This window comes from Colias croceus, chromosome 6 (genome assembly GCF_905220415.1).
Source record: "Colias croceus chromosome 6, ilColCroc2.1".
NCBI classification, from domain to species: domain Eukaryota; kingdom Metazoa; phylum Arthropoda; class Insecta; order Lepidoptera; family Pieridae; genus Colias; species Colias croceus.
Genome location: NC_059542.1, coordinates 1666009 through 1689822, shown reverse-complemented (window position 1 = coordinate 1689822; position 23814 = coordinate 1666009). Strand labels below are relative to the sequence as shown.

The window sequence follows — 23814 nt, the reverse complement described above, 5'->3', positions numbered from 1 at the left end:
TGAAATTGAAACATACTTGTTTACGATATCAAAATAAACTTGTTTACATTACTGAAATTGAAATATATCTAAGTGAAAGTGTAGTGTATGGTGACGAATGTGCTCACATTCAGAATTAAACTCCCCTCATTCTATTCTATATTTAGTGCAAACAGTTCTGAACTCACGTTCAAAACTAAATGTCGTAATGTCAATAAAATATAGATGTTTATTTTGGACGCTTACGAAATACTTAGTTAAAATTGAATCATATATAAATCTTAAAGAACCGCCTGATGGATCCACCCATGGCTTGTCAAGGTTGAAACAAAACGAAACACGAATATAATACTGTTTCCGACCCAGAAATAGACGTTCGCGCGGTAGATTTGCTTCCAAAAATTTAACTATTTGTTATGAGTTTTGTTGAAAATAATATCGCAATCCCTAACAATGTTACCAATGTTTATGTTCGTACAATTTACTGCCTTTCTCAAAACTAATTCGACGGTGCACTTAAAATGTACAGACGTGCTTTGAGATTGTATTACTTTTGCTTTCTTGCGACTCGAAATGGGTTTTTAAATTTAGATGGTCTGGAAATGATCCCAACTAATAACAATGTGTTAGTTATGATTGTTTGGTATGACAGGAAAAGTCGTTCGTCCGGCTTTAGATAAATGTAGTGTTTGGCGTAGCTGTATTCTTTATGTTGGCTTGGCAGCGTTCAGTCTGGGGCCGTGTGCAGAGGTACGCTTGAAGAATCTGGGCCGACTGGAGTGACAAACTAAATTTGATCGTAACAAAGCTAAGCAATACCACTGACTCCATAGCTATTCTGATCGCGATACAATGATCTTAATACCGTTAGCACCACGTCCACTATTTATGAGATAGGATCTATTGCATAATGTTTTAGATTTACGCATTTACACGATAAACAAGATTCTGGCCAAAACTACGCCAATTATGTGATTCTGATAGATTTAACGATTCGTGTAAATCTTGTGTAATTGTATATTTAGCACAGCAATGACACATTTCCATTTGAGATTTTAGATTTGATTACCGGTTGTTTGTAAACTTGAATTACGCATCTACCAATTCAGTTTCAAATTCAAATTCGTTTAGTTTAAAAAATATTATGATTTCCAAAATGATATTTTTTCTAAGATTGGCATAGTGTTACTGTTCCGAACAGAAGGTGTAATTTCTCACCTTGGAGTCGATACCGATGGTCTTGTTGCATTCTTCGCAGCCGTTAGCGAAGGCGTTCTCGTAGCACTTGATGCAGAAAGGGTGCTCGTCCCTGAGCACATAGCGCTGTCCTGTCAGCGACTCATCGCACTGCCAGCAGCAGAAGTGACCGCTATGCCAGTCCTTGTTCATCGCCTTGGTGTACTCGTCACTAAAAATAAGCTGAAAAAAAGAAAATCAATGTAAACTACGCAATGGACGATTTAATGCAGGGAACAAAAATAGACGACATGTTCTGTTTCAATCTCAAGTTCAGGGGCAATGTTGTTTGCATTATTTATTTTTGATAGCACATTTACATATAATTCGTTTTTTAAATCGTTTATTTTTTTTTTTTGTTTATTGGTTGGTTGTATTTGTTTTTATAAGAATTTCACGTAACATTAATCTTTTTAGATATGAATTAAATTGAATTCTCGTATACCTTAAATAAGTTTGGGTATGTGAGGGTGGCCAAAAGGTTACGATAAAGCTGTGCATTTTTGATAAAATCACTAAAAGCGGAACGAGAAAGACACTAGACTGCAACACACTGTCACATCGCACTATGCACGGGGTCAAGGGGTTTGGCCACCACTACACATACCCATCGTCGTTGGTGGTGGTGGTGTTGTTTGTCTGCTCGAGTTCTGTGACTGTGACCTCGCCATCCTTAGATTCCCTACGCTTGGAGGTCTTCTTGACCTTCCTGGTCTTGCGTTCCGTGGTGGTATACTGGACTTGAACGTCTACGTCAGCCATGGCTGAAGTCTATCAGATTATTTCTTAGGATATCACTGAACGCGGTTGCGACCCGAAATCGAATGGCGAGTACCGGTGCCTGAATCGCAGGAATTATTCCAGAATGTTTAGCGAACGCGACGGTGGGGAGAGTTTGGGATTTAAATTTGGATGAGTGACGGAGAGGGCAGGTGCGCGGGCGGGCGTTTCCAAACGTCCGGAGATTTGAGCGTGTACGTTTCCTTCGCTAACCGGTCACGATCGGTTTCCTCGCAGCTTCAAGATCCCCTATGTCCGTGTTGCTCACACGATCCCCTGCACTTGTGATATGTAGGGCGAACCGATTCAAAGCTTTGCTTATTGAAATGTAGTCGCCTTATCGTTTTGGCCCAGATTCAACTAATGCTGATCGGTAATTGGATAACGATTAATGATTTACAATCGACAACCGGACTTAAATAATTTCACCCTCAAAAGTGGTGAATTAAAAGGTTGAAAAGCGACGTATTGATTGATTTTTGGCAATTATCGAAGGTTTAATGTATTTCCTGAAATGTTGTCTAGGAAATTTATGAGGCGTGATTGACGTAGACGATTTACTGAATAAATCTTTTAATCCTTTGTATCAATCAGATTGGATCCGTGTGAAACGACGTAAGATTAATGTTTGTGAGCGATCAAAGCTAACTTTATTTATTGAAAGATTTAATTTGTAACCTTTTTACGGTTTCCGATCTTGGCTAAATTCATATTGCAAATGCTATAGATTTTCTCTATTTCTACGTGGAGTTAGCGGAGCTGAAGTGCAGAAGCAGACTGGAATCATAAACAGTTTCTTTTATAAATAGTGTACTGTTTGCCTAAGTTTTAAGTGCAAATGAATGATTTTGTTGTTGCATCCATTAAACCCCAATTCATGGGAAGATATGAATGAGAGTTGAATTACGGCGCGTTTAGTATAACATAGCCGCATGTGTAAGCTATCAGTTCTCGCTTGCAATATCTATTGCGTAAGATTCAATGAATTCAAAATTTTCACTTGAAGGTAAACTTACTAATAGGCATGCACAGAATGTACTGAAACATATGAGGTTTCAAATTGCCGCATTTTAATCGGTCAATACGCTTATCTCTGTTATTACTTATACGCAGTAAAAATGTAGTAGTTTTTAATATTATTTTATTTCAATTAAATTATCTAGAAAGCATAATATGTGTCCATTTCATTGCATGTATACTTATACTTTGTACTTCATAAACAATGTGTCTATTGACAACACGTTTAAAATACAGCCTTCAAGCGGTCAGTTAGACTTAGCAAGGTCTTGGTCACTCCATTCATTCGTTATTTTTATGTTCGCGTTTTTCTTGAATGCTAAACATCTGGACGTAGGATGTGTTGTGTGATAATGTAAGGCAAAGTGGTCGTGAAGCTCGTTGCTACGTGTTAGAATGTAGGAGGTTAGAATCATATAATTATTAGGAAAGATGAATGACGTTTATCTTATGGAATTGGTGAATAATCTTTGAGAACAATTTGCGATATTACGTTACGACGTTCATTTATTTATATCCTTAGCCCACATTAGTTAGACGTATGAGATTATTTTTTCTATAGTTCCATGCATCATAATTGTATTTTTTAATGAATTTGATGAAACTAAAAATACACTTAAATAAATTTTACGAAAAAGTATACTGGTACTTGATAAGTATTAATATTTACGAATTATAGAATATTTTACTAGATACGACAGCAATATAAAATTCAAATAGTATTCTTGATTAATATAACAGATGGAAACAGGTTGATGAGAATATTATGCGACTTGCGACACAATAAGATAAAAGTACTTGGCAATACATCATAATCATGAAAATTTTATTTTAGACATGTTATATCAAGAAAGAGATTCTGAGAATTAAACATTGTTTACAAGGCAAGACGTTGGCTTTCGTTATTGTGTATCTATAATAAGATGTTTCAAAATTAGGTGCCTACGTCATTTTTAAAACGAGATCTTGTTTTTTCTCTTTCTGAATAAAGGGCTTGTCTCTATGTAATCTAAGACAATAACGCATTTTCTATTTCTTTTTTTTATAATAGAGCGGGCAACGGAGCAAGTGGGTCACCTAGTGAGGTAATCACCACCGCCCATCAGCACTCACAAAGTTACTTTTGAGAGGCTGTTGCCGACTGTCGAAGGTAGGTATAGGCTCTCTTTTTAAACTATTAATTATAGAACTATTTTACATAAAAACATATTCTTTTCTTAAAATAAGATTCGGAGTTTGTAAAAATAAAAAAATCATGTTGGTATTAATTGGTAAGCTTCTGTTGTATTAAAGCTCTAACTGACGTTAACATGTACTATTTTTTGGTTTGTCTCCCTTTTGTATTGCGAATAAATGCAATATTTTGAAATCCTTAATAGTTCAAAACACTAGGCAAAATAATTGCAGTTAAAATTCCGAATACATATTTCTGCATGCCAATTAGTGCAGTTCAGTAAACTTGAAAAGCTTTAACAGTTTCGAATAAATTTCACGCAAATTTCAATATTATTTAGCATCTAGTACATTGTATATTTTATAAATAAGTTTATATCGTGGGTTTTAGGGGAGGATGAGTGTGAATGGACATTGATTGAACGATCAATTATAGGGACATAAAATAGGTATTTTTTACGAAATTCCCCGGATTTATTTCTCGTGTGAACGGAGATTGATGCGCTCAATAAAAATTTGGGACACTTTTCTAGTACATACATATTATATTCTGTAATGGACGGAATTAAAAAAAAATCCGTGACGAAAGCTGTGTTTTGACTCGGAATAAAGATTGTATTACACGTTTTTTATATAATTATTAATTATATTAATTATTATTAACTGTGTTTTCGAAAATAATACTTGTCAATGTTTAGTGAAACATAACATTGATGCATTTTTATTTAGTATCGATCTACTTATAATATATAGTATTTAGTATTTACCTACCGTACTTAAATTTATATAACGAATAAATTTTTCTTTTTATTTACTACTATCAACTTAGTACGTATGTATGTAATATGACGTTTTCCTACTTCATTTACACGTTTATTTCTTTTTACCAAAAGAACAACGCGTCCGCCGCGTCGCTTTGGTTTCCCGTCGTAAAATTATTTCGATTTCAGCGATGCGGTTTTGAGATGATTCCTCAGTCTGTCTGTTACCGCAGTAACACAATATTTTAGTGCAACTAACCGCGAAACTAAACAGGGTATAAAGCCAAGGTTGAAATAGCTGAATAACTATAGTTTCATGTGTTTATTTGAAGGAAAATTAATTTTGTTCACATCATTGATGCGGAATAAACACGCTTAATTTTTGTTTACATGGTAGGTGCAGTAATAGATAGTTCATATAAATTACATAAGAGTGATATTCTAATGTATTTTTACATAATTGTGGTGTTAGATAATTTAGTACAGATTTTTCCATTCACGTATTTTCAATTTTCTCTTTTGAAACCTTATTTTTAATACATAATAAATTAAAAGTGTACTTTTCTTCACTAATAAACTGTTATTATTATTTTGCAGTTTAAATAATATGATAAATAATTTAAATACGTATTTAAGAACCTTAGGTACTCCTAGACTGTAACATAAAAGATCTTTACTAATCAAGTTTTTTGATGGGATTTCTTTGAATATGTTAAAAATGTCACTGAACTATGGGATAAAATGGGCTGAAGGTTAGCCCGGTTTCACGAGCCGAAGTAGGTCGAGGTTCATCATAGTGAATATTTTTGGATCAATTGTGCAACTGTTTTGCTTTCGTGACATACTTAAGTTTGTCCTAATAGCGATAATAATAATTTATAGTACTTAACGTTGGCAAGTGTACAAGCGAACATTTATAATTTTTGATTTATGTGCTTTTTAATGCAAAGGTGTACACTTTACATGTCTGATTAGATATCTCAATCCTATTATGTATTTGAAATTAAGATAGGAGTTTGGTCTGAACGTAAAGTAATTTTGTGTATACCGAAGCCAAACATTATACGCCTAATTATACCACATTCCTGTCCTATTGGAAGGTATCTACGTAGGATTTATAAAACAAACACAAGGATAAAAAATATAACTGTTTAATCTCTCAATCAATCATGCGCAATAAGGTTAACATATTACAGCGTGCTTCGATAAAGCGTCACTAATCTGCGATATTAGACCAGAAATCAACATCTTCCGATTCTTGCTCGGTTACCTCATTTTTTTCAGCGGTTTCTTTGATTTCCTCGTTCTCCTCGAACGAACCTAATCTTGACAGACTCCGCTGCCTTACTTCAAGCCTTTCTTCGCTGACTGGGCTTGTTTCGTCATTAAAACTACTGGTTTTTCTATCTTTCGATCGTTCCCTGGAGCGACTTCTGGAATAAGAACGTGTCACTAAATTAGGTGCACTCCCAAAACCGGAGTAATTATTCTCTTTATTCATGCTTTTGAACTCTTCTTCCTCGAGTGACGTGAACATTTTTAATTCCTCCTCGCGCGAGGCACGTGATTCCTTTGAAGAATTCGACGATGAAGATCTACGCATCCGAAAAGTCCTCCGTCGGCCACTCGGGTCATTTCGTTGTAATGGTGTGATTTTAATTCCATCTAGTGATCTTAAACAGATTTACAAAACATGAATCGGTTTGTAGTAATAGTGAAATAGTTCCATGCGTGAAAATACGTATGTGTGGTGCATATGGTGACACACAATGAAAGGGAAGCTAGGTCACTACAGAGCGTGCAGCTGACGTAATGAATGTGACATGATGAGAGAATACGGATAATATTAACCTTAAAAAGCTTTCGCTGTAAGTGGCGTCTCCAATTTTGTCGTCATCATATGACTGAAAATTTATTTCGGGCAGTGGTGTAGGCGACGGGCTTTTAGGAACATATTCCCATGATAATTTTTCTCGATTTTCCAAACCTACGAGACCGTCTTCTTCACGAGAAATGTCTAAAGGTCCGTTCGAATCTGAAATAGTTTCAGAGGTAGTGGGTGATCGTTTTTTATATCCAACACTGAACGACTCTGATGATTCCGATATAATTGTTTTCGTCTTTGTTGGTATGTACCTTTCCAATCTATAATCACCGTTCGCTTGTGAATCTTCTACGGAATCTTGACCAAAGCTACTTATTTTAGTCGAGAAAAGTAGAGCAATAGTTTTGTCTCCATAAAACTTAATCGCTGCTGACTTTATGCGTCCATCCTTATCTTCGGTTAAATGGAGATATCCTTGACCGCTTTCCACAGTCCAGACTGGAGGTGTCGACGGATTGGGTGATTTTTGAAGAAGACTCGTGTAATATTCGACTAGATCTTGAAAGTTTGGCTCAGTATCGGGAATGACGCCGCTAAGAATATGCTTGATGCACTCTAAGGCTTCGTTGAATCCAGCATAGGATAATACAACTGATAACATAAGTCCCATTGTCACTGGTCACTACAGAGGAAGAGGGCAGTAGGTGAAGATTGATAGGGCAGGGATCGGATGCAGCGAACTCCGGGGCAAGATATGAACTGAAATTAAAATATAGCACTTGCCAAAGTTTGTGTCCACATTTAGAATTGCGTTTGGCATTGTGACTAGACATAGCATCGATTGTCTTTAGTTAAATTTTTGCTCAAGGTTTTTGAGTTATCACAGATGGACGTTTAGTATTTTATAACCCCTTAAATCCTAAAACAGTATAAAATTATGTAATTATTATCTAAATATTTTATATCTGTTACATGACATTGGAATACTTTGCCTGGAAATAGCATTTATGATTATAAATGCTATTTCCAGGCAAAGTATTAAAGTAAACGATTGTTTAAAGCGATCATGAGTCATCGACCTCAAGAGGATAAAAATTGAATGTTTTGCACGCGCGCAAATCTCTCATGTATAACATTAAAAAAATGCGATCCAAACGTTACTCAGTAAACACTGGTAGTTGTCACAATGCCAGGAAATTTTATTATTACCATCAAAGTATTAGATGTACTCGAAGATTCATGATCGTATGTTTCAATTCCAGTTAACTATTAAGCTTTAATGTTTGTTTATTTTTTATTCATGCTGTAAATTACTCTTATTATTTATTGCCTCTGAAAATACGATCAAACTAAAAAAGGGATCACTTTTAAAGTTGCTGAGTTCTCCATCCAGATCAGTTAAAAGACGCATTCATTAGAGTAAATAAATTAAACGATGTACATTTTCAGTTAACTGCAATATCGAAAATAAATATAGCATTTAACTCCATTTACGATATTTGAGTCGTTCCATTAAATCTGATAATGAGTAAAGTATAGCACTCGAATAATGAGCGTAAAGAAATAAAATTAGCAGACAATGTGCACTCAGTACGTTCTAATCATGGAATATGACGTCACAATGACGGAGAAAGGCCCGCGTGAATTATAATGGTGTGCGTAGGCGCCGCGGCCGGCTATGGCAGGATTGTAAGCTTCTTCTGGGATATTCAATATTTTATGATTGATTTTTAATCGCGATATATATTATTTTGCATTCCTAACTTAGATATTGAAAGAACTAATATTGATTTATTTTGTATATATGAATTAATATCCTAAATTATAAACAATAAATAAATATTTCAGGACAATTATCACACATGAAACAATCAGACTAAGCTTTCGCTTGTGTGTAAATTTATGCGTATATAAAAAAATGGCAAAAATGAAAAACGTTGTGAAATATGGACTACTCGCATAAGAGCTCTAGACAGCATAGACCTACCTGCAGAAAACCTTAGGTACCTAGATATTGTTTAGATTTTTATTGAAAGAAATTTCAAACAATTTTTGAAGTGAAACTTTTTTATCGGGGTTGGAAAAAAATTTTGTGTAACATTTTTTCGTTACGCGCCATTTTTTCTTATAATGCATATAGTAAATTATTTTTGGAAAAATAAAGAAGTTTCACTCTTACGTGTGTTCACTAGTACACGCGCACATTTTTTTAAAGTAACGTGTACCGAGATCGGGCGGTGATCTTCAAACTAGCAAAACGAAATAGACCTGGCTTAGTATCTATTACGTTTCAAAGGATCCTTTATAAATTAAATAAGCTCCTTTATAATCAAGACGTGCATCGGAAGCGACCTTGCCTTCAAGTGAAAGTAGTCCGCGTACGGAGATGGGCGCGCAAGTAACTCGATACGCGGTGACGTCACGCGGGCCGTGCGCACTGGATCGCAAAACATCACACTGAACCAATAGCTAGAAGGGCGTTTAACTAACCAATTTTAAATACAATTCATTTTAAAATTATTCGTTTTCTATTTTCAAAATTCGAAACGCATCAGATTCGAACACGATTGCTCGAATTTTCGAAAAAGGATTCGCGTTCTTTTTTCCCCCAAAACGTCGAAACTGCATTAAAAAAGAAATTCGCGCGTTTGCAAATCTGTTTGAATGTCACGGAAACGCAGAAATAGATAGGAAGGTTATTGTACGACGGCTTTCAAGGAGACTATTATTAAGTTACGTAGCAAAACAAACGGTAGAGGTTGTATGTGCCAAGAAACGCACGTTTTCGTAGTAAAGCTGTCTACTTAAGAAAATGCTCGTTATTTTTTTTTTCATTCATACTTATGTGTGAGTCAGTCTAAAACTTATCGTGAATGAATGAACAAAGACGTGGGATTCAGGAAGTCGTTAACAGTTTATAAAAATCTCTATGTAAATATTTTAAAACAAAAGAATGTAATTTTCTTCCATTAGAATTTTACAAAAATGTTCAATGAATGTGTTAAAATAAATTATAACGGAAAGCCAGGTTGAAAACTTCTGTGATATAAGTTGAGGTTTCTTTTCATTCTGGTCTCGTTTGAAAAACCGATTACATTCGCATAAATACGCACCGAAAAGAAAATTTACTGATTACTTTTAAACTCTTATTTTAAATAGTTACTGTTATACGAGTAACTATTTAAAATAAGAGTTTTATTTGAAGACCGTAGGATAATTATAATATAAAACATTAACAAAAAAAAAACTAGAAGCAATTATTTACGACATGTTAATTAAATTTTACAGTGTTTTATAAAATATTTAACATTACAATAAATCCCAAATATTTCGTGCCAATAACTAAGTAGTTGGCATCCAAGATGACAAATTAATTTTTTAAGAATCCATGTTCGCGTATTTATTTTTAGACATTTTTGTTGACTCTTGCTTGAAATCATCACAGTTTTTATAGTCCTGAGATCTCGCGTACTGGCGCGAGTTTTCAATCTATACTAATATTATAAAGCTCAAGAGTTTGAGCTGTTTGAACCCGCATATCGCAGGAACTACTGGTCCGGTTTCCGGTCCAGGAAGGATATAGTAGGCTATATAATTATCATCGCGCTAACACCAAGAGGAGCTGAGCACCGCGGGTAAAACCGTGAGGCACAGCTAGTATACTATAATGTTGAATTGTTATGTCGGGGAATGTAAATGACCGTTGAAATTTATTTATTTGGATGTTTAGCACTTTTGTGATTTGTTTCGATTTGTGTAATAAATTTATCAACCGTATGGAATCGAATTAAAGTTTTATTATTTTAAGCGTGTTTGTTGTCATTGCAGAGCTTTACTTTATAAATATTTTGGTTTTCATTTGGATGACAAAATAATTGCACAGTGTAAAATTTCCAATATCAAACTAATGAAACAGTTTTGTAACTACATCTATCTAATTTTAAATGTTTTTTTTTTTGGATTAACTGATAGTTTTCTATGCCCTTTGAGTTTAATGTTACTTATATTTTTTCTATACTAGTTTTTAATTAGGAACTTGATATAAGGTCAAGAATACACATAATATTATGTTAGTATAAAGGTATTAGACATTAGGCTTGGAAGCATAAAATACTGAATGTATGCTGCATGTTTGTGTTGTCCAGTATTTTGTGCCAAAAGTCGCGTTGTCTAAAATATTGTAGACATAAATTATTTTATATTTTAAGTAGGTATTCCTAATCCATTAATACAGATCTTGTTTTTTTTTTGAAGTCATAGGCTCTATCCTCAAAATCATGATTAGTAACAAAGATTTAGACTAATTCAAGGATTTTTAAAGCGAAAAATTAAAAGTAGGTGAGTATAAATTATATAATTCCGATGGGAAAATAATTATTATCAAAATTATTTGGTAAAATTATTTGTCAACGTTGTTTAAAAGCCGTCCGTATTTATTATTTATTCAAAACAGCCTTCCCTCAAAATACTATTATAATATAATGTAGACTATAGTATAATAATATTTTGAGTCAACTTAAACGTTCCTTTGACCTCAAACACATAAATCTGTTTTCCACTAGTGACCGGAAGATGAACATTATTTTAAATATATTTTCATACATTTGAATTACCGCATCTTATTGTGTTTGGTTACAATTCAGCAAGTATTTTTAAAAATTATTTAAAACGGTTTAGAATATGTAACTAAGTTAAAAAATTGTGACCAAGAAATTTCAGAATTTTAATCTGAAATATTTTACATCAAAATAGGTTATCCCCATGATTTGTTTCATGAATTGATTTGTTTCTCAAAATTATATTATAACATAATATAATATGGTAGGTAGTTGCCAAATATATTTTTCATTTAAATCACTTTGTTTTAAAGACATCTTCATTTTCTTTTAAAAATACAAAGTCAATGTGTTACATTTTAAATAAGAAATGTTATTATAATTTTCATGTTTTTCAGTATAACTGAAGTCAAGAAGAAATGACTACGAGACTAGTGCCAAGACAACGGTCTTCCTGTGTGCAGATTGACAGACATATTGCTAATCTGCCAATCAGTTCATCATTGATCAAGTTCGGGGTTATTTGAACAGCTAATCGATACAAAATTTATTTAAAATGTGTTTAAAAAAAAAACTCTAAAAACGGTTAATAATGACTGAAAAGTTTTTGTTACATCTGTTATATTTTTTACTCGTAGGTATTCTCTATTCCTAATTTAATGTACATTATTTAATGTAGGTTTATTTCTTATTCTTAATTCGTTTTTATGTATTTTATATCAATGGAATAGAAATTTCAATTAAATATAACTGTTCAGTTGAGAAATCACAAAGACAGGTGGCGCCATCTGTCAGCGAGTAGACGAACTAAACTGCGTCACTTTTATTAGCCACTAATAATTAATTAGAAGTTTTATGATTGTGTTAAAAATGGGCCATAGCATCATAACCGGTAAGTAATTAAATTTTAAGTTCGTAATTTTTTCACGTTTGATTGGATTAAATACTTGTCACATTTAAGTACCATAAATAATAACGTTTGAATACCATGCATTATATTTCTCTTTATTTTATATTTTTATAATTATTTCCGGTAAAATTTATAACAATCTTAGTTAGTTATTTGGATAAAATAAGTTTATCACGTTTTACATAGAACATAAAAAAATCTACCACACAAATAGTCACAAGTACAACAGAATCCTTGACGAACCCGACACCAAAACAAAAGTAACATTACCTGTGTAGGTACTCACACACTATTAAATTACCGCACTATCAATCTAATACATTTTTACAATAAAGGTATCAACACACTCACGATTCCACGAGGAAAACTCGCGCGCAACCCTCCACCGGTTCTTTAAATCAGCTGGAGACACGTTCTGTGTAGTCGTTCGAAGTGTATTGAGCCAACGGACGTTGAGATGTGCGTTAATTATATTTATTGCAACGACAGACTTCAAAGCGATCGATTGCTATTTGGAGATCGATCGCTTCCGCGCCGCTGAAAACTGTCAGGTATGAAGGACCTTTCGGAAAATGTTTAACATGTGTTGCCGTGTGAACTGGATGGAAGATGAGACAGTTCTTTTTTAAAACCTTATGTAATAGATTTGATCAATAGGTAATACACTCTATAAATTAATCTAATGGTATACGCCTACGATGAAATTTAAGAAGGTCTGGATTTTAATAAAATATGAAGTTCACTGTTAAATGCTATTAATATAATAAGCAGTATATATAACCACCGTTATTAACTAATATAGCATTGGTTGTCTTTTCAAAACACAGTGTCCATTAAGAATTCGTCATCGAATACGTTTAGATTCTACTATAGATAAATATATGTGCATTAATTGTTATTTGTTATATTGAGATGTATTTACAATAACTATTACAGCGACTAATATAAAGGCAAGGCAAGTACCTAAAGAAGAAAGACCTAAAGAGAAGACAATAAAGTAGCATTAACGACGACTAGCTACAACTCAATCAGTTCAACATTAATTATTCTGTAAACACAAGTAAGACAAGTAATTTAGCCTTTACAATCCATAAAAACCGCAGCGCCGATAAATCAACAATGTTATTCGAAACTGAAAGCTAACCCAAATTCGATTATTAGGAGAGCATAATTTATTATACAATCGTAACTAAGACGATGCGGTAATGTAGCCAATAATTCCAGAATGTAGGCCAGTGCTACCGATAGCGTTTCGTAGGAAATTTATATTTAACAAATAGGTTTGAATCGATGATTGCGACTCGGGCCGCAGCTTGTTTTAAAGTAGTTTTTTAATTAATTAACATTAAATAAATATAAAGAATAATTTCCCTTCATCCATATTTACGCCGCTATTGTTAATCCTCTTTTATTTTTGTTTTCTTTCACTACATTTGCGATTCTCTCTTTTTTGTATGTTATATATAATTGTGTCCTATATTATATTTCTATTTTAATTCAGCTTTAATATCATACATTATTAATATTTATTCATTTATTTAGGAAACATATGGACCCATAATTTAATATATAAAATAATATCCCTTGATCACGATACCATGGGTAACAATTGAACCAATTTTTAACTAGAATAATAACTTATAAATAAAGAACTTTGTTAAGATCCTGTTATGAAGAAAGATCTAGAAATATATTATGAACATGATTTGGTACCATAAAAAGACGTGCAAAAATTTGCGGGAAACTTAAGCGTTTGTTTATGTCAGAGAAATGTCAAATGACCGGTAACAGTGAGCTTTGTAGGTATTCAATTTGTAAATATTGTAACAAAACTCTTTTGTACTTACCTACCAAAAGAAAAAACTGCAAAATTTATTGCACCACAGAATCACAGGACACTAGCCTATGCCCTATACTTAAAAAAAATAAATAAAACAAGATGGCGTCGAAAAAGGCGCGCAAATATGCCGCTGTATGTAAAGCAACTGACTCAATGGTTCAATGATGAGGTGTGAACAATTCTGCACAGTACTGTTAGTGTGTAAGAGTTTATTTTTGGTCTTAACCGCATACCGTTTGTGGAATAATTAATGGAGAAGCGAAGTTTCGCCGAGATTCGTTGCTAGACGAGGAAATATGTAAACAAATTTCGTTCGATGGTCCGTCATTTAAGAATTCTTTCATGACTATGCAATTTTAAGTTGCGTCATTCAAATCAAAACCGATTCCTAGTTTATTCAAGTAAAATAATAAAATGTTTATTCCAAATCTGCTGAAGGAAATAAAAGGTATAAGATTTAGAAGAAAATTTGTATATTTAGTAACGCCATCTAGTGCATACGTTGGTTGGAAAGAGTTCACAATTATTCACATTCAAGAGATCCAAATTTTTTTTTGAAATTGGACATACATATAATGAAGCCAAAGTGTAAGTATTAACTATAAATCATATTTTAAAAATAATATCAAAATGAAATTGTGTTTTATACATTTAAGTACCTATCCCTAATAAAATAATAAATATTTAAAATGTAAACGCATCAGTTTATACTAAAGTATGAACTTAGGTTTAGTAAGAAAATAATTAGTCATACTGGCACCAATCCGCAGGCACTTAACCGTGCTCACTCTAATTAGACATAACAATTACTGAATAATTTAAATAACATTTTAAGACTCAGTTCAAGATATAACGGTACATTAATCTAGATTATATGACGTGTTTTACAGTTAGTAAGTAGGTATGGTATGTATTTAATTTGTATGTCGAGAAATTTTTGTGAAGTGAAGTTTCAATGTTGGCAAATTCCCATAGATTCTGTTGAGGTATGGGGAAAATAATTTGCATAATCAAAATTGAATTTAAAATAACAATGAATCTTGAAAAATATGTTTATCTGTACTACATAATATAATATTGATTTTCTTTCAAAGTAATAAAAGCATTCAGAAGAGATTTTTGTTGCCTAGAAGCTCAATATAATGAGGCATACTTGTTACTAGCTGTTCCCCGCGGTTTCACCCGCATTGCTCCGCTCCTGTTGGTCTTAGCGTGATGATATATAGCCTATAGCCTTCCTCGATAAATGATAATAGGGCTATCTAACACCGAAAGAATTTTTCAAATCGGGCCACTCGTTCCTGAGATTAGCGCGTTCAAACAAACAAACAAACTCTTCAGCTTTATAATATTTGTATAGCTTACATATAAATTTTTGTCAATTATTTACGTAATAAGACTCTATTTAAATATCTATGAGTATGCACCACTCACATGGCCAGCCAAATACACCCACAGTTTTCAGAATGGATTATAAATTAGCCAACTTGTGATGAAATTAAATACTATATTGGTTATTAAATAAACAAACACATGAGCCAAATCACACACATTGAAATGGTGACAATTTAAGTATAATTACTTAAGTTCAATCTAATTATTACATGAAATATTGATGAGAACATGAACAAAGATTACAATGATATGTTTTATATAACAAATCTAAAACTGAATCACAAATTGTAAAATTAAATAACTGTAACGATTCATTAACTTTTAAAAATGAACAGAAACCGAATTAATGTCAAAGGATATTTCATGTATGTTTTCTATGTTTTATTTAGTGTGTGTTTATTAGATTTTTAAATGGATAGTAACAGAAATCTACATAGATATAATTTAAAAGATGTTTCTGACTGTGTCTTCGCTGTTAAATGTCCATCTGTCGATTAAACTTCAATAGAGCTGGACAAGATAAACTATCCTAGGTCGTGGTCTATTTTAGTGAAGTTTAGTGAACATACTCAAATTTTATTTAATTTGAGTATGGGAACAGTGAATACAAAATTATTTTAAAAGTAAAGATGTAAATTTTTTTTATAAACATTTCCTACGAAATACGATCTAACCTAGATTCTCGAATAATTACTTATTTAAAATAAGCTTAAAAATAGTAACACTATGATGACGGTATTTATATAGATCAAACAACAAATACTTAATCAGAATTATAATATCAGAAAACATAATTTTGAATTTTGTACTTTCACTTTAAGTTTATTTGCTGGTATGTACAAACATGTATTAAGATCTATATAAGTAGTTGTTTAATAATTTTAAAAAAGGTAACAATAATGAAGACTCTGGTGCACTAGTTATGTAAAAAAATGCTCCAATAGCTATCCTTAAAATACTTCCAAACTTAATCTTAGAATTGTCAAACAATAGTGCATTATAACTTCGTAAGTATTAATAGAGATTACAAGTTGGCATGCACCCGCGTCTGTTTTTAGTTCCTATATAGAGACAGTACTAAAATACATCTGTACTTTGCATAATTATGAATCACCGGATGCAATCGTGTTTGTTAAATTTTAATGCAACATTAATTGATAAAGATATCAATAAGTGCCGATATTATGTAAGTAATTATCTTCCTGTACCTACGGAACATAAGATGTATTTAAAATATGCATCACAAACATTTACTCCGAATTCCTATAACTACCTTTAATCAGGCGCGTAGCTACCGCCGTATCTGCCGTATCAATTATACGGGGCCCCCGCGCCAAGGGGGCCCCCAACGTGCGTAAGTAAAAATTACTTCCCAAAAATTTTTTTTTTCAGAAATGATAAAAGTAATAAAAAACAATTTTCTGGCTTCCTGTGTGTACCTATATTTAATTTGAATTGTTTGTAAAAATTTTGGAATAAGTGACAGATAGATAATTATGATGAATAAATATTTCTTTTAATTTTATGCAAACATTTTTTTCTTTTGTGAGAAATATTTACCCTTCCTAAGGGCCCCCAAACAAATTTTTATACGGGGCCCCGCCAAGACACGCTACGCTTCTGCCTTTAATACTATTCCTATTAAAAGGTTTACATTATTGGAAGTTAAGGCTTCGAAGAGACCACCAATAACTCGATGGTATTCTATTATCATTATAGTTTATATTTATAAGCAAACATTGTACTGTATTTCTGTTTGCAACATAAGAAAACTTTACTGTAACGTAGTAAGCCTTAAACTTAATTTAACTAAAGTTGTCACCAGTATAAAGAACATATAAGACGCAAATAAACAAGACTTCTATCATATCCGCTATGCACTTCCCATAGAATAAAACATGCGTGGAATTGTAGATGCCAGTGTAAATAATAATATATACTTATTCTAATTAACATTAACATCACGCTCTGTGATTCATTAGTTTTTGCACGCTTTTCCCTGAAGAATTAGATCATGCCACTCATTTGTTCTAATAATTGTGTACTTACATGCCCAATTGTCATTATAGGTATTGATCGGAAATATAATCAGTAGGTTTATTTTATCTATATATTTTTGCTTTATTTTTTTTAGTTTAAAAATTATAGGTATTATATAAGTCTATCTACAAATGTATATAAATTTAAGTAAGTCATTTTAACCGATAGTTAAAAGAAGAAAGAACCTTTGTAAGTAAGTAAAAAAATAAATAAACGTGATTTTAAATCTGGTTGAACTCAAAAATTAACTAATTTTGAAATTCCTTACACCGATATATACTACTAAGTACTAGATAGCAGTATCGCTTATTTCCTTTCTAAGATTTATATTCAATCGGCTTGTATAATACAATGATAATATAAATACTAACCTCATCACAGCCATGGCACCTAGGCTTCAGTCGGTCGTCGTAATGTCGCACGCAGTACAGCCTGCCATCTAGCGCGCAGTAGGCGAGCTCCACGAGCAACTCGTCGCATTCGGAGCACGTGAAACACGCGGGATGGAAAAAACCCTGTACAAATTGTTAAATTTTACAAAATATACTATAATACTAAAATATAATACACAGTAATAATTTTCAAACGAAATTGTTAAGAAAACATATAACAAATTAATAAATTACTATGTAAATTATTTTTGAATAAAGCGCCATCTAGCGTGAAGTAGCAACATTGATCAGGTTTTTTTAAGATTGCGAAGTTATATACTTCAACGTATAGATGGCGCTAAGATTAGTCAGCTTAAGTATTTTTTTATGTAAATAATTTTAACTAAAATTTATTATTAGTATCATAAAATAATCTACCTCTTCGCCCAAAAGCGGTGCTTGAATAATAATACTTCCACTATGAATTGGCTTTAGGCACCCATAACAAGTTTCTTTCACACTTCCATGATGTTGACTAGCAATACCTGAAAAGAAAACATTAACTAATGAACCACAATTACTTATCTTGAATATATTAATTATTTCATTTATATTTAAAAACATATAAATCTTCAAACTCAAACTTCAAACAGGTATTAAAACATAATATTCACTTTCTTATAAAGTAATAGATGACGCTATACTGTACTGTTTGTAGTATAGTAATTATACAAGAAATCTTGCCTATATTACTTTCTCTACACACATCACATCTCAACAAGACGATTTGTATAACAACTCATATTTCATTATATACTTGTATTGTATTAATATCTTTATAAAACAATCGCAAACCTATATCTAAAGAGATTTCATTCCGATCAGCCACAAAGTCTTCAAACTGTTTGCGGTGGGTCTCATCAATGTTCGTACAGTGGGCCAGCGATAGGTCTTGCTTCGGCAGCTGTGTAGCGAGTGCTCTGGTCCGCCACGCGCGCCAGGCCGCGGAGCCCGTGGCGCCCCCTATAGTTGGTGCACGCTCAGCTAACGATGACCAGTATAGTTCTGTCTGGAATATTATTTTATTTATTTATTTAACCATTTGTTGTACCACACCATTTTACATTACAATGTACAGTATATCTTGTTGTACTTTTAGGAAGTTGAAGCAGGGTTGGCACGATTAAATCATTTTGATATAAATCATGATTTAAATCAACCGGTTTTTTCGATAAAAATCAATGATTAAAACAAAAAGGTTTAATTTTACTTTCTTTCACAGAAATCAACATAAAACAGATTTAGATATCCTAATAAAACTTTTTCTAATGCATTCTCATTCTCGCAACCAGGCCTAAAATTTCTTTCTTGCATTTGTTACATATAGCTCGACATCTAGTTTTGTTGGTAATGTTTTTTTCTGTGAAATTTTCCCAAATACTATCTCTTTTTTTGAGGCATTTTGATTATTTACTTACAACAAATTTGTCACGCACGTACGCATTGTAGCAAGAAGTAAACAAAACTTAACCAATAAATTTCGGGGATCCCCCTTTTATTTGAAATTCAATAGCACGTTAGACTAAAGGGAAATCCCCGTACTGTCTCTTTAGGCACGCGGCGCATTCCGTTTCGCACAAAAATACAGAACTTAAATAATAAAATGATAAAATCTAAAAAGTAATGATTCATTAGGATTTTTTCAATAAATCGTGCTTTATTCGATTTTTTCACAAAATCATGATTTTTTCCAACCCTGGTTTTATATAGGTATGGTATTAAAGGTAACTGAGAATGTTATATTGTGATTTGTGACTACTTATGCGTAATATAAAAAGGTAGAAAAATTAGAATTAAAAAAAATAGGGCTCTAGTACAATGCTTAATATATGGGAGTCAAATGTTTAAATCAACCGTATTATTAAAAGGCAGTTAATAACTTATATACCTTTCTCTAGAACCACTGTATCTATTTAAAAAAAAGTAAGAACCCATTAAAATCCATTGCATACCTAGTTTTATAGATTTAAGCATACACAGGAGACATAGGGACAGAGAAAGCGACTTTGTTTTATATACTACCTACGTATAGATTATCTACCAAATAAGGTCTGTGTATTAAAATTGTTATCTCTAGCTTCTAAAGGATATATAAAGAATAAGCAACACATATGTAAATTACAAAAATCACTACAACAGATTTATTGCATACCTTATTGTTGAATCGTTAGAATAATACCTATTTACAAAGTAAATATCGGAAAATAATGTCAAGTAAATCTATAAAGTAAATACAACATAACATAACTATTACCTGCTTAGCTGTAAGTCCAGGGGGGCTATTATCATAGTTATGGTGGCTGCGAGTCTCTCGCAGGCCGAGCCGGTCCCGCACGGAACCCAGTTCCTCGTGGTACACAGAGTGCTTGAGCCTGTCGCAGCCACATGACTTGCACGTTTTTCTGGAAGAGGTTTGAGAATAAGTACCCGTGTTCAAACGTTTAACTTTTAAGTAGGCATGTTTGTAACACACTAAACAACGCTTTAAGGAGCAATGAAAATGTACACCTGATATTTTACTGTAAAACTTAAAACTATTTACATCTACGATTTTATAAACAGAAAGGATTCGATTTATCTTAATTGTTTGTTACGATATAACAAGCAGCTTTGTACAGGGTAAGAATTAAGATAGCTAACATCGAGAAACACAACAAAAAAAAGGTAAGATAGGCTTTATTTAATTTATACCACTTCACAGTTTAGATAATTTCAGAAACTACAACACATGATGAAATCACCTATTTAGGTACTTAAATTATAATGCAAGCATACAAGTCATCCATACATTTAATCTTAAAGTACGTGTAGATTGCAATCAATTATATATTAGTACACATAAAAACACAGTCTGCGTTGATCACATAACTCATAAATACCGTGTCGCGTCGCGAAGTACACAAATAGACCGCTTTAACCGAACCCCATTTGCATACAAATCTCTCCAGTCTAAATATAACGTACTTAATACTTATTCCTTGTGGGAACGTATTTGTGCGTACATTTAGTATGGAAACATTTATTATAATAACGAGATACAACTAAACTTTTTGATAATTTGATAATATCGTAATACCTACGTAGTTATATAAAGAGACAAGACCCGGCTCCCTTCGTTTCGTTTTGAAAAAGTAAATAAAATGACAAAAAGAGTATTAGAAACAAAACAGTTCCATCTTTCTGCAAGGCACTTTCTTCTAACATAAATACTTGCCGAAAAGAAACTTAAACATGCAATACGTCAACACAAGGACAAGTCGTCAATTATGTTCCCTAATTATTCAGTAAACACATACAAAGTAAAACAATGGTAATAGACCATTCCCTTTGATAATGTGAATGACAAAATAGCACTTAATAATTTGTCGAGCCGGCGGAAGTCTTGATATGATATGGGTCAGTAGTTTCAATTGTGCGCTGGAATTGTCTGATGTTGGATACATTACATTGAGACCTTTGCCCTCTTGGAGGACATGTTTTCTCTTTATAGTGAGATATTTGAGAGGTTGATAATGTACCTTTCTTGATTTTATTTTCTTTATATCATCATTTCACGCATCTTTATCACACGTCATAGTTTTTTACAGTACTTTCTTATCTCTGGTTGTTTTAAAAATGATTTTGTGTTTATATTAGCTAACGAATATATCGTTTCACTAATAGCTTTGAATAAAGGTAAAATTTGTGTTTTTTTTTTATAATATGAGTCATTGACATTTTATTTAGACTAAGTGGCAATAAACTCATGTTTATTGCTACATTTATATACCATGATTCACGACTACATGTCTTCCTTATATTATGTAGGTATAGGAAGTGATAAGACCCGCAGGAAACTACGTAAAAATTGATAAGTTTGTGTACATGTTGCCAGAGCAATGCATTAGTAATTAGGTTAGTTTATTGATCTAAATATATAAGTATATATTTTAAAGCTAAAGAGTTGCTATTTACTCTTGGAAAATATTTGTCTTTGTTAAATAAATAAATAAATAAATAAATAAATTTCAAAACGGCGAGGTATTTTTTACTAACAATATTTTCGAATTATACATCTTCTTCTCTTTCTAAAATTATACTATAAATTATTTAATAAACTTAAGTCAGATACCTACTTGTTTTCTGAATTTTTCTTAATATATTGTACTGACTTTTTACGTAAAGAGTCAGTCACATCATGGTCACATGACACATCATTCAAAAGAGTAAGAAGAGTAAGAGGAGTCTCCGTCCTCATCCATTTCATCTCCATTTTGTTTTGCATAATCATGTAAAGTTCCAATTCAATCCTATTACGGTCGTCAAAACAGATACATTTATACTTACACACTATTATAAGGATAATATATTTTCCTCAATAAATATTCATAAATAAACAATATATTTCCCGGCTATTATTTTCATTCCCCAAACATTAGTCGTCGAAAATTCGGTCAAGAGGACATGTTATACAAAACATTAAAAGACTATGCGTCTCACCTTCGTCATAATATTACTTCACAGTGTAACAATAGCTCATAAAGTCAGGTGTATAAATTATTAATAGCAAAATATGCGGATAAAAGTGTAAAAGTGGAATGGTCGTAGGCGAAATTAGTCATGTAAAGGCTGGCACAAACTCAACCGCCACGAATAACTCATTTAATTCGAAAGCCTGTTTATTACGTTGTTCCAACGAAATCAAATACAAGGCCAGGTATAACATTTTTAAATCATTGTTTTAATTACCTGGTAAATTATTTCTTACCTTCTTAAGTGAAATGAAATTAATATGAATGATAGAGGAGGATAGAGGGCTGTAATTATCAATGTCAAGTAGTTTTAACTTTTAAGTAGAGGCCAAGGATATTAAATAAATTGATTACATTTTACGCAGTATCACATATCTATTTTTATGTATGTATTGATGCGAATTAAGAATTCTCAAATAGGTTAAAACTGAATGCAATTCATAAATTAGCAATCAGGGATACATTGGATTACGTCAAACTGTTATAAATATAATAGAAATTTTTTTTTTTATGAATATTGTGTAAATAATCGCCTATTTTAATTTTCATTTTTTTCGTCCGAGTTCTGTGCCTGCACTTCTCTTAATATAATATTATCTGTTATGGACCAGACGTCAGATGGACATTGGACACGTATCAACGCCTTCATGAATCACTTATATTTTAAGAACTTTGTAATTATAATTATCTATTTTTGACATACAAATAATATTTATATATAACAAATATACTCTACCTACGTATAAAATTAAAGGCATTCCAATATTTATTATCGCGAGATTGACGTTTAGACTTCTTCAAGCTTTATTTTCGCGACAAAAAATGTCCTGATCTTATCTTATTCGTAGTCTTTTTTATCTCCATTCAAAAAGGTATGAAATAATTTGCAACAATAGCCACATATGATCTTAATCATAATATGATCTCTCTCTTTCATCTTTGAGGGAGCTTTTAGCCTTTTTCACTCTTCGTTATTTTTACTAAAATACACCGGGAACCGAACCTAAGACTCTTCAGTTAACACATTAACCACTGAACCAATATAACCAAATCTATTATTAGATACCCGGAGCGTGGGCGGAAAAAATGTAAACATGAAATGGAAAATCTGTCAACGATGTTCCTCCAAACCATGGCCTGGTTCATGTTGGATCAATTTACGCGCTCCAATATCCAAATACTAATATAAATACGTAAAGAATTATTATGTTTACCTTATGAAGTACATGTGTTATAACTGAGCTAGAATATCTTGATAATATGCAGATTTTCAGGGTATTAAATATGAAATATCTGCAATCAACCATATTCAAAATTTCCACGCCAATATTTATAAATCCGTTGTTGTTGGTCTTATGTT

The 23814-nt window shown here is 32.4% G+C and overlaps 1 protein-coding gene across 9 annotated transcripts in view; it reads right to left on the bottom strand.

Annotated features, from left to right (window-relative positions):
* Window positions 1-23814, bottom strand: part of LOC123692880 (four and a half LIM domains protein 2) — a 132367-nt gene that overhangs the window by 20402 nt on the left and 88151 nt on the right. For 2 of the 9 annotated variants that reach the window (XM_045637712.1, XM_045637711.1), the window contains exons 3-7: window positions 20198-20345; window positions 18739-18952; window positions 18322-18428; window positions 17884-18027; window positions 1198-1398 (exon numbers count right to left, since the gene is read on the bottom strand). In XM_045637712.1, the coding sequence (XP_045493668.1) occupies window positions 1198-1398; window positions 17884-18027; window positions 18322-18428; window positions 18739-18952; window positions 20198-20345 (814 nt within the window). Of the gene's footprint in view, window positions 1-1197; window positions 1399-1822; window positions 2196-6216; window positions 6620-6797; window positions 7531-12588; window positions 12730-14088; window positions 14206-17883; window positions 18028-18321; window positions 18429-18738; window positions 18953-20197; window positions 20346-23814 lie in introns of those variants that run through there. The other 7 variants (XM_045637713.1, XM_045637714.1, XM_045637709.1 and 4 more) reach the window with 7 other exon arrangements.